Source organism: Bidens hawaiensis, unplaced genomic scaffold, assembly GCF_021521415.1.
Source record: "Bidens hawaiensis isolate Kalapana, Puna unplaced genomic scaffold, B.hawaiensis_p1.1 tig00041228_1, whole genome shotgun sequence".
Taxonomy (NCBI): Eukaryota; Viridiplantae; Streptophyta; class Magnoliopsida; order Asterales; family Asteraceae; genus Bidens; species Bidens hawaiensis.
The window spans coordinates 18721-34384 of NW_027497303.1; the positions used below are offsets into that span (position 1 = coordinate 18721).

Sequence of the window (15664 nt, forward strand, 5' to 3'; positions counted from 1 at the left end):
AGTTGCCAAGAACTTCTATAGCTCTTGGGGCTTCCACAGCTGAGGGGGAGTCTACAGCTGGTGATGATGTGGTAGCTGTTGGTGATGATGTTGAAGTTGTTGATGATATGATTGATGCGCTGAAAGAGATAGACGATATGTTAGAGGAGGATGAGTTGATAGATGAAAATGATGTTCTGCCAATCGATGAGATTGAAAAGATTGGTGCAGAAATTGTGGTTGAGAATGTGATAGAAGAATGAGAGATTGTTGAAGAAAATGTAGAGCATGAGATCCCTGTGGTTGAACAGTCGACTATATGTGAAGATGCTGTGGTTGACAACACTGAGTGGGAAGATCAGCCAAACTGGAAGGAAGGTTGCGCTCAGTGGTTTGTAAAGACGAAGAAGCCAGCAGTACCAACGATGTTCAAAAAGTCATATAATATAAATGGATATGCAGAATCAAAGAAGGGAATCATATGCTGGTTGTACGATGAAGAGTTGAAACTATTTGTGATCAAACGTTACGACGGCATTCAGTACTTCAAGAAGATGTCGAGATCCCTGAATACCTTACCGGAGTGTGAGGTGAAAGACTTAGCAAGACTGGGGCTGATAAACAGAAGCGATGATAACATGGCGAGAGTAATTGGGAAAATTGTTTGGAAGGAGGCCATTAAAGATAAAAAGTTTGAACTTCTGAAGCCTCAGAAAGGGAAGTTAGTAGAGGACAAGGATAGAGGGATGAGGGCAGACGGCAAACCATGGATGGTTATGAAGTATAAACCAGTCCGTCATTTAAAAGAAGTGCCGATGAAGGTGATGCCCAAGAACGTCTTGAAAGACTTGAAGTGGTGGTACGTGGATTGTGAAACTGCCGAAGCGGTCATGGAGGATGAAGATGAGCAAGAGATCATGAGAGTGTATGATCCTATGCACTTAGTCAATCTGTCTCAAGCTGACTTACAGGTACTACATGCTAAGAAGATTTTCTACATTCCTGCTTGGAAAGAGCAAGCTAAGAAGTACCAGAAGTTGGTGTCTGTATGTGTTAGACAGGGAGTGCATGCTTGAATAGATGAAGAGAGAAGACGAGAGATTACAAGACACAAGCTTTGAAGATCAAGATATGAAGCTACTGCCAAGGGGGAGTCTGTTGGTACATAGATGTCAGTAGTTCATAGTCTAGCGTTTGTAATCGAGTCTGTAATGTAATTATGTTTAAGTTTATGTTTATGTCTGTAAGCGATGTTATCAACAAGTTCGCTTAGGCGAACTTGTTGAACAAGCGAAGTTGTTGACAAGTTCGCCTAGGCGAACTTGTTCAACGAGCGAAGTTACAGACAACTTCGCCTGAGGCGAAGTTGTCGTGTATTTAAGTAACCTACGGGTTTACGAGAAAGTGGTTAGTCAGTTAGTGTTTTGGTTAATCACGTGTAATTCAGCAAGTCGATAGACGAGAGATAGAGTCTGTAACAGACGTGTTTGAACTTATATTACATAACGTGTTCGTTTGTATCGCGTGTAATTGTTATTCGTATTCTACGCTCGTAACTACCTACGCAGGGATTCCGCACCTACGTAGATAGCGATATCCCGTGTAAGATCCGTCCGGGAACCTACAACAACAAGCCGATCGTTGTCTCTCCTGGGGTAATCAGACGTGTACTTCGATTTTTGGATAACATGGATATTCCAAGTGAGTTCGACAATACATTGATGCATGATTGTTTAAGCGTTTATTCTACTCAGTAGACCTTGATCGTTCCCAGTACAACAAGGCGTACTTGTGTGCTCCATAAAAGTACTTATTGCATGTTCTTATACATTGCCATGGGGGACTCAAGGGTGGATTTGACGAGTGTCGGATTATGCTACAATCTGCATCATACCTCTTGTCTTGAACAAGCCGTTCAACTTCTCTGAGCTTATTTTTTATCATCTCAAGGAGAATTGCTTGGTCAAGAATCATCGTGGCAAATTTCTCATGTATCCACGCTTTATCCAGCTGATTATTTGGGAGTTAATTCCTGACTTGGTGATCAATCAATCCTTAGAGAATGATGTGTTACAGTTGGAACACATGTCTGCCGCTACAATGAAGAGAATGAAGACGTGTCGTGATAAAGACCCAGAGGATCGTCCAAGAACGAAACGTTTGATTGGTCACTTGGAGAATCCAGCATATGTATTTCCTCCTAAGGATCGTCGGATTCATGATGACTCCGACTCTGAATGAGAAGGACAAGGTGGGAACGATGGTGGTAATGATGACGGAGGGGATGATGGTGCTGATGTAGGTGATGCACGTCGTGTTGACGTTGAGGCAGCTAGCTCGTATGTTGCTCAACGAAAACGAAAGGGCAAGGAACCAGCAAAAGAACAACCGCCCAAACATCACGTTGTGCACGATTCTGGTCTGGAAATTGGTCCACAAGTGCCTAGGTCGCGTGTATCAAAAATGTTGGCGGTGCCGCTTAAAACTAGCACCCCGACACTCACATTGACAACGACCATTACATCAGATCCAGGGCTTGGAAAAATTCCTCACTTTGTTCTATCTCCGATGCCAAGGCCTTCTGCTACATCAACGATGGTTTCTCCTACACCGACTATGAGGCCTACACAGCCTTTGGACATCTCTTTTATGAAAATCACTCGACCTCAAGGTCCAGTGCAACCAGTTCCTCCGAACTTTCATGCTCTGCCTCTGAACCATCAGATGGACACGCTTTTGAGTTTGATTCATTTATACGAGAATCAAATGGAAGCTGATCGTCAGCTTCAAGAGTAGATGATGACAAACCAACTTCGTATGATGGGGTATGTCTCGTATTGTCAAAAAGAGACTAAAGAGCAGCATGAGATTGTGACGGCTCAAGGGGTGAAGTTAAAGGACCAGGAGGATCTTATTCTACAGTTAACATGCAAAGATGATTCTTTAAAGAAGCTGAAGAATGATGATAATGAAAAAGATCCCGATGCTCCTAGTGCCAGTGAAAGTTAGCCGAAACAAGCTCACGGCTCGTCTACTGCTAGTACGAGTGGTAGTGGTGAAGGAAATGATCGACATATAGTCGTTTATCAGGACACGAAAAATGTAAAACCTATCGATTCGATCAAATCCAACACCGTGTTATTTATGGGTGATAAGGGGTGGTGATGAGCACTACCAATGCCTATGAGATTTTTGTAGGAGAATTCGTCGATCGCGAACAGATTTCATTACTATCAAGGCTGAACGATGAAGAATTGGATGTGTTAGAGGCTGAGAAGGATGTGGAAGTAATTAATGGTGATGAGGTACTATTTGATACGAGTATTCCACATGGGAATACGTCGTTTATTTACGAATACGAGGAGATCGAGATGGAAGATGTCACAATAAAGGAATACCCTGATCTTTATCATCGTTCAAATGTTGATCAGGGTGTTCCAACATTCACTGAAGAACATGTCAAAGCTGCTGAAGATCACCTCGAGAAAGCGAAGACGTCAGATAAGGATTCAGATCCATCTGTGTCTGACATTGTGAATTGGTTCAAGGCTTGCAACAAGGCTCGAACAACAAATATCATCGAAGCCAATCGATATGTAGATCAAGAACAACAACTGGATGCTACTGCACGGGCCAAATCCAATCAGAAAACTACATTCAAGGACGTGAAAATAGTTAAAGATGATATTGTTTCTTGGTTGTATGATTCGGAACTGAAAGTTTGCATAATTAAGAGGGAGAACGGCGTTCAGTACTTTCAATACATTACTGACGTTCTCTCACTGTCGAAGTGGCATGTGCGAACGCTCGCCAATCGGCCATTTATTAATCATGGTGGAGATCGATTAGCAGGATGGTTCCACCATCATCTGCTCTTCAAGGTAACCCATGGATTTAAATTTATCAAACCACACATTCCAACCCGTAAGTACATTGATGAGATTGATCCTCGTACGGGTTGGAGGAAACTTGTGCTTAAAGTTAAACCGCCAAAGACTATGAAGCAAGTACATGTGAAGACTTTTCCGCGGAATCTTCACCTATCATTCAATCGATGGTACTATGATAATCGGATGGGCGAGGCAGTCATTGTGATGGGAAAGGGTTTGAAGACTAACTTTATACGAGTCATAGATCCGATATGGCTCATTAATCTATCTAAGACCGATAATAATGTGCTATTTAAGAACAAGAATTTGTTTGAGAATCAAGAAGATTACGATCGAGCTATGAAATTCCAACACTTTGTGCGTGTTTGTCATGCGTTCGGCATTAATAGTTGTTATGATTGGAAGAATTCAAGATTCAAGTAACTTAAAGACAAAGAGCTCAAGACGAGTGGGTGTTTGTTAGTGCACGGTTTTGTCGTCTTGAGTCTTTGTAATAATCGTTTGTAATTTATTATTTATATTTATGGCATTTATGTAATTATGACCCATTCATTATGTAAGGCTCATTCGTTAAGGATGTTTAACGAATGAGCCAGTTCGTTATTATCTATAGTTCATTCGTTAAGGATGTTTAACGAATGAAAGTTAATCGTTATATGTAGATGTCCATTCGTTAAGGATGTTTAATGAATGAACTTCAGTCGTTATGTATTTGATCCATTCGTCATGGAATATTGACGAATGAGGTATAGCGAATGAGTCATTCTCTATACCGTAGAGATAATGTATGTAAAGAAGACAAATGGATGCCATTCGTTACGAGATGTGTAACGAATGGCATCTCATCGTCTATATAAGGTTGTTCATGCCTTTGTTAATTTAAGTGTTCTTATTATTATTACTGTTACACTGTCCATTTATTCCCTCAACACTTCAAGTAATATTATCGATTATTACCTATAACATATAACGTATATCATATAACTAGATCCTCGGTTCAATCAACATGACGGATTCTATTGATTGATGCTCTAATTGGTGTTCTACATAATTAATTAAATAAAATATGATTTAGAGGTTGGGAAAAAGTTTGGTTTTTGGCAAAAATGGTCCTTTTTGAGTTGGTTTCGAGTGTAAAATAAGCGAATTAAACACCGTTAAAATATTAAAACAACATGACGAGTGTGGGACATGATTATAACATGAAGCACATTCTTTTAAAGAATCCGAAATATAATAAAAGTTTAAAACGGGTCGGATTTACCGTACAAATATAAATATGAATCAAACCGAAAATGAAGAAGGCCACAGTCTTCTCTACTTGAGAAAATTTCGTCCCGAAATTAAGATAAGCTTAAGAAAAAGGGACAGTTACTAACTGGTGTCGTTTTATTAAAGAAATAGTAAAAAAATTAAGTAAAAGAATAACATCAAATCCTTGAATGACTCGAAAAAACGCCACAAATGAGAAATATAATAAGGAAACTTATATATAGGATGTACCAGTGGCGTATCCACCATGCCCTTATCATCTCTCATTTATATCCATTTTCTGATATCCGAGTTATCGCACACAACCGCACTTACTATGGCTTCCATACGAGGATTTCGATAGTTAAGTGTGCACCCATATTTTTTTAGATCGTCGTATGGTCCACATGGTTCGTTCCATTGTGTGGTTTTGAAAGACATTAATTTTGAAATCTTAATATTACAAAAGTAAATAAAAATATGTTGAGTTTTTACCAATTTTAACAACCAATACTAACAATTGAAAAGCGAAAAGGTTGGCTTTTAATTAAGTAGGAATATGAGGTAAATAATTGAAACAACTAAAAATTTAATAAGTCACATGATATGACCGTGTTAAAACAACACATCTATTAAAAAATATAGAGGGTCGAAGAGAGGAAGTCCGAGGGTAAGCAAATGAAATGACACTTGAAGTCGAAAGTTATAAGAATAAATATCAATGTCTATAAACCGAGACACTAAATTAACAATAAAATCGATAAGTGAAACATGATATTGAGAACTCCGATAAGTGGAAATGAGAAATCTGATAAGTGAAAACTTGATGTTGAGATAAACAATGATGAAATTAACAATGATATTGTACTATAAGTTTCACGTGTGAACCAAACTTGAGGTTATAAGCATTTATGGATATGATTGCGTGAAATACGATTAAACATCATAAGGATGGGGTGAGTTTTATGGGATAGCGTAACCATATATCAAACATGAAATATCAATTGTCTAGCTTAACAAAATTTTTTAACCCTATGGATGAAAACCCGGTATTTTAAGAGTTGTATATAAGTTATGTGTCGAGCATAGTACATAATGTACGTATGTCTCAGGTCGATTATTTTTATATATTGATATTAGTTCTATCAGTTAAAAAAAGTTGAAAAGTAAAAGAAAAGCTCAAAAATGAGTCAATGTTTGAGTCAGTGTCGTTTGTAAATAATAGTGAGTGAGTTGCTTGTTTGTTGAATAAATTTGGTTTCATCCATCATAAGTCACTAAATAAATCCGCTTCCACACCCTAACCTAAGCCACATCAAAACCCTTAAGTTCTATTCTTTATGCAACCGGTGGGTAATAGGTGGAGGTATGACTTGCTTCCAAGCTTATTACTTCGTGTTCATACTTGGTATAGAGGGTAGAGAGATACTAGCACATTTTTTTGTTGGTCCAGATATTCAACCGAGAGGATATATGTTATATTATGAGGGGTATGTACATGTGTGCCTTAAACGGAAACAAAGTACACTTGTTTGGGCAGTTCCATAGTTTAAAAATGTATCATTAAATTATTTGGTGGGTTATCAATCATGACAATGTCAGTTCTTGGGAATTGAGTATGATCTTATACCTTGCTAGTATTACTAATGGTAATTGATGAACCGTCAATCAAGGTGTACGTGTTTTATGATAGTTTTCTTGAAGGCAAGCAAATGGCAAGTGTGGGGATGTGATGATCAGCTATAAATCATGTATATTTATGTGTTATTTCATGTATTTTAATTGTTTATATATAGCGAACACAATTCCTTTAAGTTCTTTTATGATTGCAGGTGTTTGGAACTTAAACGAGCTAATTCAGAGCCTTTCAGATGAAGATTAAGAAAGCCTCGAGAATACAAAAGCATAGGGAACCATATATGTATGGTTAAGAAGAATTCGAGAATGGTTTGGATTAGAAACCCGAAGCCGAAGAGGAAATTAAACAATACGGTTTACCAGGAAAGTTTTTTTTTAGTAAAACGGGCATATCCGGGGCTAGAAAATGAGTTACGAAACCCATAATATATGAATTTTGGGTTTCTCTATGAGAAGAATATGAAAATGGTCTAATAGGAGCCGTAAGGCAGAGGCTGAAGGCCGTAGCCTACGGCCCTGGCGTAAGCTACGGGCCAGGTCTGACGGGAATTGTGTTTTGGGCTTGTTTTCTTCCATATTTAAGTCGGGATAAACCCTAAATCGATTATTCTCGATATCCTAACATCTTTGGGTGTTTTTGGAGCCATCATAAACCATCCTAACACCTACCGATCACCATAATCATCCATGCTTTCATCCTTCCACTCCATAATCAAGCTTTTCAAGATGAAGATGCAAGGCTAAACCATTTGGAACTTCCTCTGATGAACGGTTCGTTTAGGTTAAACATTAAACTTTGTCTTATTCATGTTTGGATTTGTCTTTGACATTGACAACATTGTATAACCAAATTGATGTGTTGGTTATTTAAACTATTTGCATGTGTTAGTAATAGGGATGAACATTTTGTCCCAAATACTCGTACTTGTACCCGTACCGTACTCGTACACGTACATGTACCCGTACCGATTTAGTACATTTGGTACAGGTAAAATCGGGTACAACTACGGGTACGGGTACATTTGGTATTTTGTACCTGTTTGGATTATATAAGTGTTTAATTGGGATTCTTCATATTTAATACATTAAATAAATTCTCTAAACATGTTATTATTGAACAAATACCAAACGTTTCTTCAAAACTAAATAATATAACATCCAAGACTCGAACCAACAAGAATTAGGGTTATTCAATACTATCTTATCATTAAATCGACGACCAATTTGGTACTTGTACTAACTTGGTACCCGTCACGTACATGTATAAGTACCGATACCCGGATTAATTTAGGTTGTTTGTTACTCGTACCGTTACCGGTTTCAAGATCGTCGAAAATTTGGAAATTCCTGTACCCGTACCATACCGAAAAATTTGGTACGAGTATTGGTACATGTTTTTATTGATTTTTGGTATGAGTGCAATTGGGTACAAGTACGGGTACGGATACGGGTATTGTCTCACGCTCATCCCTAGTTAGTAATCCTTACTTTACAACTTGTTCGGTTGATGACAAAACATGGTAGCTTGTTGGGTGGCAGAGTAGTTTGATTCAAACTAGTAAATAAGGTAATTGAATTATAAAAGATCTAATGACAAAGAACTGTTTTTGCTTAGTTAATTAACCGACTTTCCAACACCATGTCTATGTGGTGTCCAATTAATAAAACGAGTTTTGTGTGAAACCTAGAACCTGAAACCTGGAGGAGGTTGCATTTTACTTAAATTGTTTTAAAATCAATCTTTCAATTTCTGCTTGACATCGTTTGTCCATCTTAGTTAGTATAATTAGATTAAATACTCAAACAAATTTTGTAACACTGACCACATGCCTCTCGTGGATACGATACCCTACTTATTATATCTATATAGTTTAATTAAGTTTTTGAATGACTAAAACGACAGTCAGCAGATTCCACACCTTAAGAGTTCATGATCATCATGTTACCAATCCATTTAATGGACCTACAATTGGTATCAGAGCATTTAAGCCATTAATTGTATGGTTCGGGATTGTCACACGAGTATTTTGAAGTGTTTTACGAGTTTTGCACGTCCAAAACCTAACCAAAAAACTACCAAAAGCCTATTTTAGCCTACAAAAACCTAAACAAGTAACCTACATGCTCAAACACACCCATAAAATCCGAAAATACATTTTCCCGACGAAAATTTATAACTTAGACGAATAAATTAGAAGAACTTGTAACTCTGGGGAAGTTGACTATGGGAAATTATTAAACATATGAAGTTAGGTAACTTTGTTTATACTGGAAAACTGAGGGGAAGTTATATTTTGATCAAATTTTAACTTAGAAAACGAGCTAAAAATGACTTCAATTATTTATCTCATATTCTTAATATGGAAGTACAGTTGGTTTCATTCAATAAAACCCCTAAATTATTAACAAAACACAGATTTCGTCCAGTGGAAAGAACGATTACACAATTCATTAATTTACAAATGGGTATATACAGCCTACTTTTGATTTTGAAGTAACTAAACACGTAAAGAAGTTTGGCACTGTGAGTAAAGATGTGAAAAAGATGTATGAAGCTGAAAACGAAGCACTTGCACCTATAACCATGGTATTACCTCAAGAGTATTCACAATTTCAAAAAAGTATACGACAACAAAATATATGTGGGAAGCATTAGAATATAGACATGAAGGAAATGTGAAGATATACCAAAGCCAAACTGTTGAAAACACAGTTTTCAGTATTCAAGTACGTAAAGAATGAGTCACTTGACGATATAATTATTAGTTATTATCACTTGATGACCGAACTCAATAACTATGATCTCAAGTATGCTCAAATTGAAATCGTTGAGAAGTTGCTGGATAGTCTTCCACCAAAGTGGTTAAAGATGCAAAAATAATTGACCAATTTGACTTGGAAGCAGTGGCCAATAGACTAAAGGCCTATGAATTGAACATGAAGAAAAAGGAGGCCAATACCGATCAGGTCCTGAATCCAAAAATTTATGGCGCTAAGGGGTCTCCAGGTTTAGCCTTTTAGGCATGGGTACTAGCAGCAGATCAAGAACATACTTTATCGAAAGTGAGTCAAGTGATAGTTGGAGTCCAACTATGGTAATGAACTCTAATAGTGATATCGGTTTCATAACAGTATATGCCTATTTAAGCTCATGTCACATGTATGTACAAAACTCACAAGATTAATAGCGTTCAATATAATAAAACACACAATATTAGACATTATAAACATGCATATTCACCCGCTCTTCAGCATGGGTGTAGGCAACTTTCGGGGAACATGTTTGGTTAAACCCGTACAATATTATTTTTCCAGTGTTATATATTCGTTTATTCTGACATTTCACCTTTAGAAATTTCGACATTAAACCCGTATAAATCCTGACAATGAACCTTAACCCGTATTTCAATTAAAAATAATTTGATTTTTTGTTTTTATTTTGTGACTCGACCCGAACCAATTAACCACACTGGACATTAGTGATATACAATCGTTGATTCGTCCCTTAAAAAAACTCATTGCTACATCACACACATGTGTTTAAGCATGTAAGCATGCTTAACATATGAAGTGATGCTCAAGATTGTTTATTAAACGAGCTCTAATTTTAACGGTTGATATAAAACTAAATTTTAAAATAAAGGCTAGAGTCAGGTCAGTAAAACTCCACGCACACCAGCCAATTGCCAAAGGTATGGTTGATCACTTTCTGAAGGCTAAAAAGCAAGACGTGGCCAAATAAACACCAAACAATATGAAAAAAGCTATAAACTTGCAGCCTCAAGAAAATAGCTTAAACTTAATAATAATTTATGAGAAAATTCAAAAGCCATTTTGATTTTCTTGATAATATTTGTGGATAAGATTTCATCCAGGTGTCACTAAACTACAAATTTCCTTTCCTACGTGCAGAAAGAGAGTTTCATCTCTCCCTCCTCATTGCTTCATCCTGCTTCACCCAAACAGGTACTCTCTTTCTTTTCTTTCTTTTTCTAAAACAAACTCTAGATTACACATTATGATTGATGTTAAGTTCTTTGATCATCAAAAAGCTTTGATCTTTTTGGAGTTTTAGTTTGATTTCATGCTAAAAAATGTAATCTTGGAACATAATTTGATTATTAGAGCTAAATTTCCAGGATTCTTGGAAACAAGTAACTGAATCTTTAAGTTTGCAATATCTGATTTGTATGTTATTTTTCCCTTGAATATGACTACTAAATTCACGGGTTTGGGTTTAGTCTAAACGGGTTCGGTCGGGTTTGACTGGTCAACCCACGAATACTATCTGTTTTGCTTACTTTATTCATGATTATGTTTAGGATGTCTAAGACATATACCCATCATGTGTCTGTTAAGATCATGAATTTGAGGTGAAAGTCAAAGTCAAAGTCAAGTGCCACACGTCAAATTGCTTAGTTTCAAGATATTAAGAAGCATTTACATGAAAAATGGGAGAAGTTGGTAGAGAAAGATTGCATTCTGTGATCATCAACAAGCACCAAAACAGACCAATCATAAGCAAGTCAAAGGTCAAAGCATCATCCACCATGGTACACTACACCTTTACTTCAAAGTATGAATATTACATAAATCCAACAAACTAACAATAAGTTTACTCGTATTTCAGCAAACGCATATGCCCGAAAAGGTCCACTTTGGTACGGTTTCAGCTGTCGTGAGTTCAAGAACTCAATCGCGCTGCACCACCTGTCAAGAAAACAAACACAACAGCTGCCAAACGGTCCGTTCACGAACCAAACTTATGAAAGTATTAATCGAGAAGAAAAAGCCACAAGAAGTCCAGTCAATCATGAAGGATTTAATCGAAGATGGCCACAAACCGACACTTGTCACATACACAACGCTCTTAGCCGCGTTAACCCTCCAAAAGCGGTTCAATTCAATCCCATCCCTCCTTTCAAAGGTTGAATCCAACGGATTAAAACCCGACTCAATCTTCTTCAATGCCATGATCAACGCGTTCTCAGAGTCAGGTAACATTAAAGAAGCCATGAAAATGTTCAAGAAGATGAAAGATAGTGGTTGTAAGCCTACAACGAGCACTTTAAACACTTTAATCAAAGGGATTGGGGTCATAGGTAAGCCCGAAGAGTGTTTAAAGTTGTTACAGATGTTGACATTGGAAGAAAACGTGAAACCGAATGATAGAACTTTTAATATTATTGCGCAAGCTTGGTGTAACAAGAAGAATATTGAAGAAGCGTGGAATGTTGTTGATAAGATGGTTGAGTTTGGTATAAAACCGGATGTTGTGACGTATAACACGATAGCAAAAGCTTATGTTTTGAATGGGGAGACGTATAGAGCCGAAGGGATGATATATCAGATGCAGAATAATAAAGTGGCTCCAAATAAGCGAACGTGTGGGATTATTGTTAACGGGTATTGTAGAGAAGGTAACATGAATGAGGCTATGAGATTTGTGTACCGGATGAAGGATCTTGGAGTGCTACCAAATGATGTCGTGTTCAATTCGCTTATTAAAGGGTTTATTGATGCAGCAGATTCTGATGGAGTTGATGAGGTATGTATTGGTAGGTTGGGTAGATCCATAAACACCTTTTGTCAAGTCTAAATCCTTTTTAAATAATTAATGTGTTATTGATGACTGCATAAACAAGAGTATTACAGGCATAATCTTAACCATTAATTAAAGGGGTAACCAAGTTTCCCAATTGTCTCATTAAGTCGGTCAAAGTTTAATTGTTCATTTGAAGTTGGTCGACCTTCATTAGGTGTCACAATCCTATGTAATAATTTTTCTATATATATTAAAAATAATTAACCAAAACGAAGGAAACATACATATATGAATCTTGGTTACACTTCCCTTAAGAAACGTTGTTATCATTAAGGGAATTCTTTTTCTTAAATATTACCTCCTGCTTCAAGCTAACTGGAACAAAATATGACTTATTGTTTACCAAGATTGATATATGTTTCAATTGCCTCACTTAATTTTTAAAAATGTTAACACCTATAAAGAACTTTACATATGATTGAAACACACTTAATTAATGTTGAATGACTTTAGTGGAACACTGTGTTCCCTAACTAAAGTCCATTTAGAATGTTGTATGCATTAACAACAGAATACATGCAACTTTTAACCCGTTGACCCGCATGCGAAGGACACTGATTTTTTACAAAAAGAAACATTTAACCTTTCTAGAATGCTTGAATATAAGCAATCTAAAACAGGTTCTTGAGGATCGAACTAATAATTTTTTGATGATTATTTCAGACACTAGAGATGATGGAGGAATTTGGGGTCAAACCCGATGTGATTACATTCAGCACCATCATGAATGCATGGAGTTCAGTAGGATTGATGGACAAATGTCAAGACATCTTCGATGACATGATCAAGAGCGGAATCGAACCCGACATTCACGCGTTTGGTATCTTAGCTAAGGGCTATGTCCGGGCTGGAGAACCCGAGAAAGCCGAAGCACTTTTGCAAGTTATGAAGGAGTCAATAGTGAGCCCAAACGTTGTCATCTTCACTACTGTCATTAGTGGATGGTGTAGTGCAGGACAGATGGATAATGCCATGCGGGTTTTCGACAAGATGGGCAAAATGCGAAGTTCACCTAACCTGAAAACATTTGAAACTTTGATTTGGGGATTTGGGGAAGCTAGACAACCGTGGAAAGCCGAAGAGTTGCTGCAAATAATGGAAGAAAAAGGGATTGCTCCACAAAAGAACACTATCGAGCTTGTTGCAGAAGCGTGGCGTGCTATTGGTGTTACTAATGAAGCTAAGAGGATCTTGGATCATGTTGAAGAAGATGATAATGACAATTGTTTTGAAAATGATGGCGATGATGAAACCGTTGATTTGATTAATAATGGGAATGGATCACCAACTATGAAGTCAAGAAGTAGAATTGTTGTTGAAAGATCAAAGTTTTCACCAGAGAGTTTAAGTAGTGTGACAAGAAAGCCAGTCCATACTTGTCGGTTTGGAGTGAAAACGATGTCATTGTTTCACAAGCAAGTTCAGGTTATGGTTCGGGTTTCACTTTACGGACACATGAACACTTGCAGGCTGGTGTTTTGAGGTTTACATAGAGAAAGCCTCTTGAAGTGGAAAAAAAGATTGAAGGGTGTAGATTCATTTCAATTTATGTGCTTATCAAAAATTGTATAATCTGTATAAAGAATGCCTACATTCACACATTTCATTCGTCACCGAACCCAAAAAGTAATGTACATGTTTTTTGATCTTTTATCGTCACAAAACAGTATATTTTTTGTATAGATCATTACATTTTGATTAATGGCCATTTGGTTTTGTGGAAATATGAGGTTTCACAAAATGGGATTCTAGCATTTAGTTTGAAAGTTCATAGATGCCAAGTACTAGTTTATACAAGACTATTATTATCATTTCTTATATTGAGTGAAGTGTTAAGAGGCGTGTAGCCACAAAAGTCCGCGGATCTAGTGGATCTTGAACAACAGTGTGTGGAAAGTTTGGGGTTGCTTCGGTGATTAGGAAGATTATTGTTGATCAAATGAATAATATAAGAGAAGCTCATGTAAGATCCAACAAATATCGACTTTACATGTGTGTATCTAACTATCTATAATGTAATATTTTCACTTCCCAAATTATTTCGAGAATCATAGCTAGTTTAACTTAGCTTAAGTCAAACGTAAATATTAGATGTAATGATAAATCATCGACAATATTCAAAAATCAACCAATTTGGGTGTTAATCTTCTATCAATTATCAACTAGGTTAGAGCCCGCATTCCATAATGGTAAAAAATATTATATATAATACGTAAATTCAGTTATTCCAGATAACATTTTTGTTTATTACTCTTTTAATAAGTTTTTTGATATGTTATTATATGCACTGTTAATTATAAATTGCAAACCAAACTGGTGTTTGGTTTATTTTAAAAATAAAACATCCATACCAATATTAGTATTTTAAATACTAGCTATAGACACTGTGTATTACAATGATCCAAATAAAATCAAGCAATAAGTACATAATGTGTATGAAAAAAAATATATATCATATCTATACTTCTTATTACTGAAATTTTAAGACTATTTCTCAAATACTAGTTATGACATTGAAATCAAAATTAGTAGAACCTATCAAATAAATCATGGAAATACCATAATGTCCAAAAATAATATGCTAAATATGACCACGGCCTATAATACTACAAAGTAATCTTTTTTTATCATAGAAAACATTAAAAGGCACTTGTACACTTAAATACATATTTTGGATTGTTTTCGATTTGTTTCCTTTTAGTTAAAAATGTAGCTTAACTTATTTTACCTATTAGGAACAAAATATAATCCAACTTCACAACATAAAAACAACGATAAAATCATTCAATTAAGATAAAACACATTCAAGACAAAGAATTAAGTACGAATTAATTTAACGAAATACAAGAAACCCCTAATAATCATATAAATCAAATAATAAGAAAACTTGTAAAAACATATTCAAAATCAAAGCAAATGAAAACAAAACCAAACAAATATTGTTAAATTCTAAGGAAAACTATGAGAACTCAAAATGAAACTATTTAAATCAAATTAAATTTGAAAATTAGAGGTTTGAGTATAAAACTTACATTAACCTAAGTCGTTTATTTTTTTACAATATATTAAGTTATATGTCAAATGAAATGTTACAATATGATTTACATTTGAAATATACTTCTTTGTATCAACTTGACGTGGTATTGATAATTTTCTCAAATTTATCAAAGATTAATAACTTCAGTCTATCTCTACTTTTTACTCTAAATAATGCAACATATAATTAACCATTAGTAAACGCTAGACATTCGAAATACAAACCAATCATAAAAAATTATTGTCATTGACTTTTATTTATAGT

The 15664-nt window shown here is 35.9% G+C and overlaps 1 protein-coding gene across 1 annotated transcript; it reads left to right on the top strand.

Moving 5' to 3' along the window:
- The first annotated feature begins 11063 nt into the window (after positions 1-11063).
- Positions 11064-14059, top strand: LOC143592787 (uncharacterized). Its single transcript, XM_077072616.1, has 3 exons — positions 11064-11311; positions 11389-12306; positions 13027-14059. Exons 1-3 carry the CDS (start codon positions 11210-11212, stop codon positions 13843-13845), a joined length of 1839 nt encoding a protein of 612 aa, XP_076928731.1. The 5' UTR covers positions 11064-11209; the 3' UTR covers positions 13846-14059.
- Positions 14060-15664: the final 1605 nt, after the last annotated feature.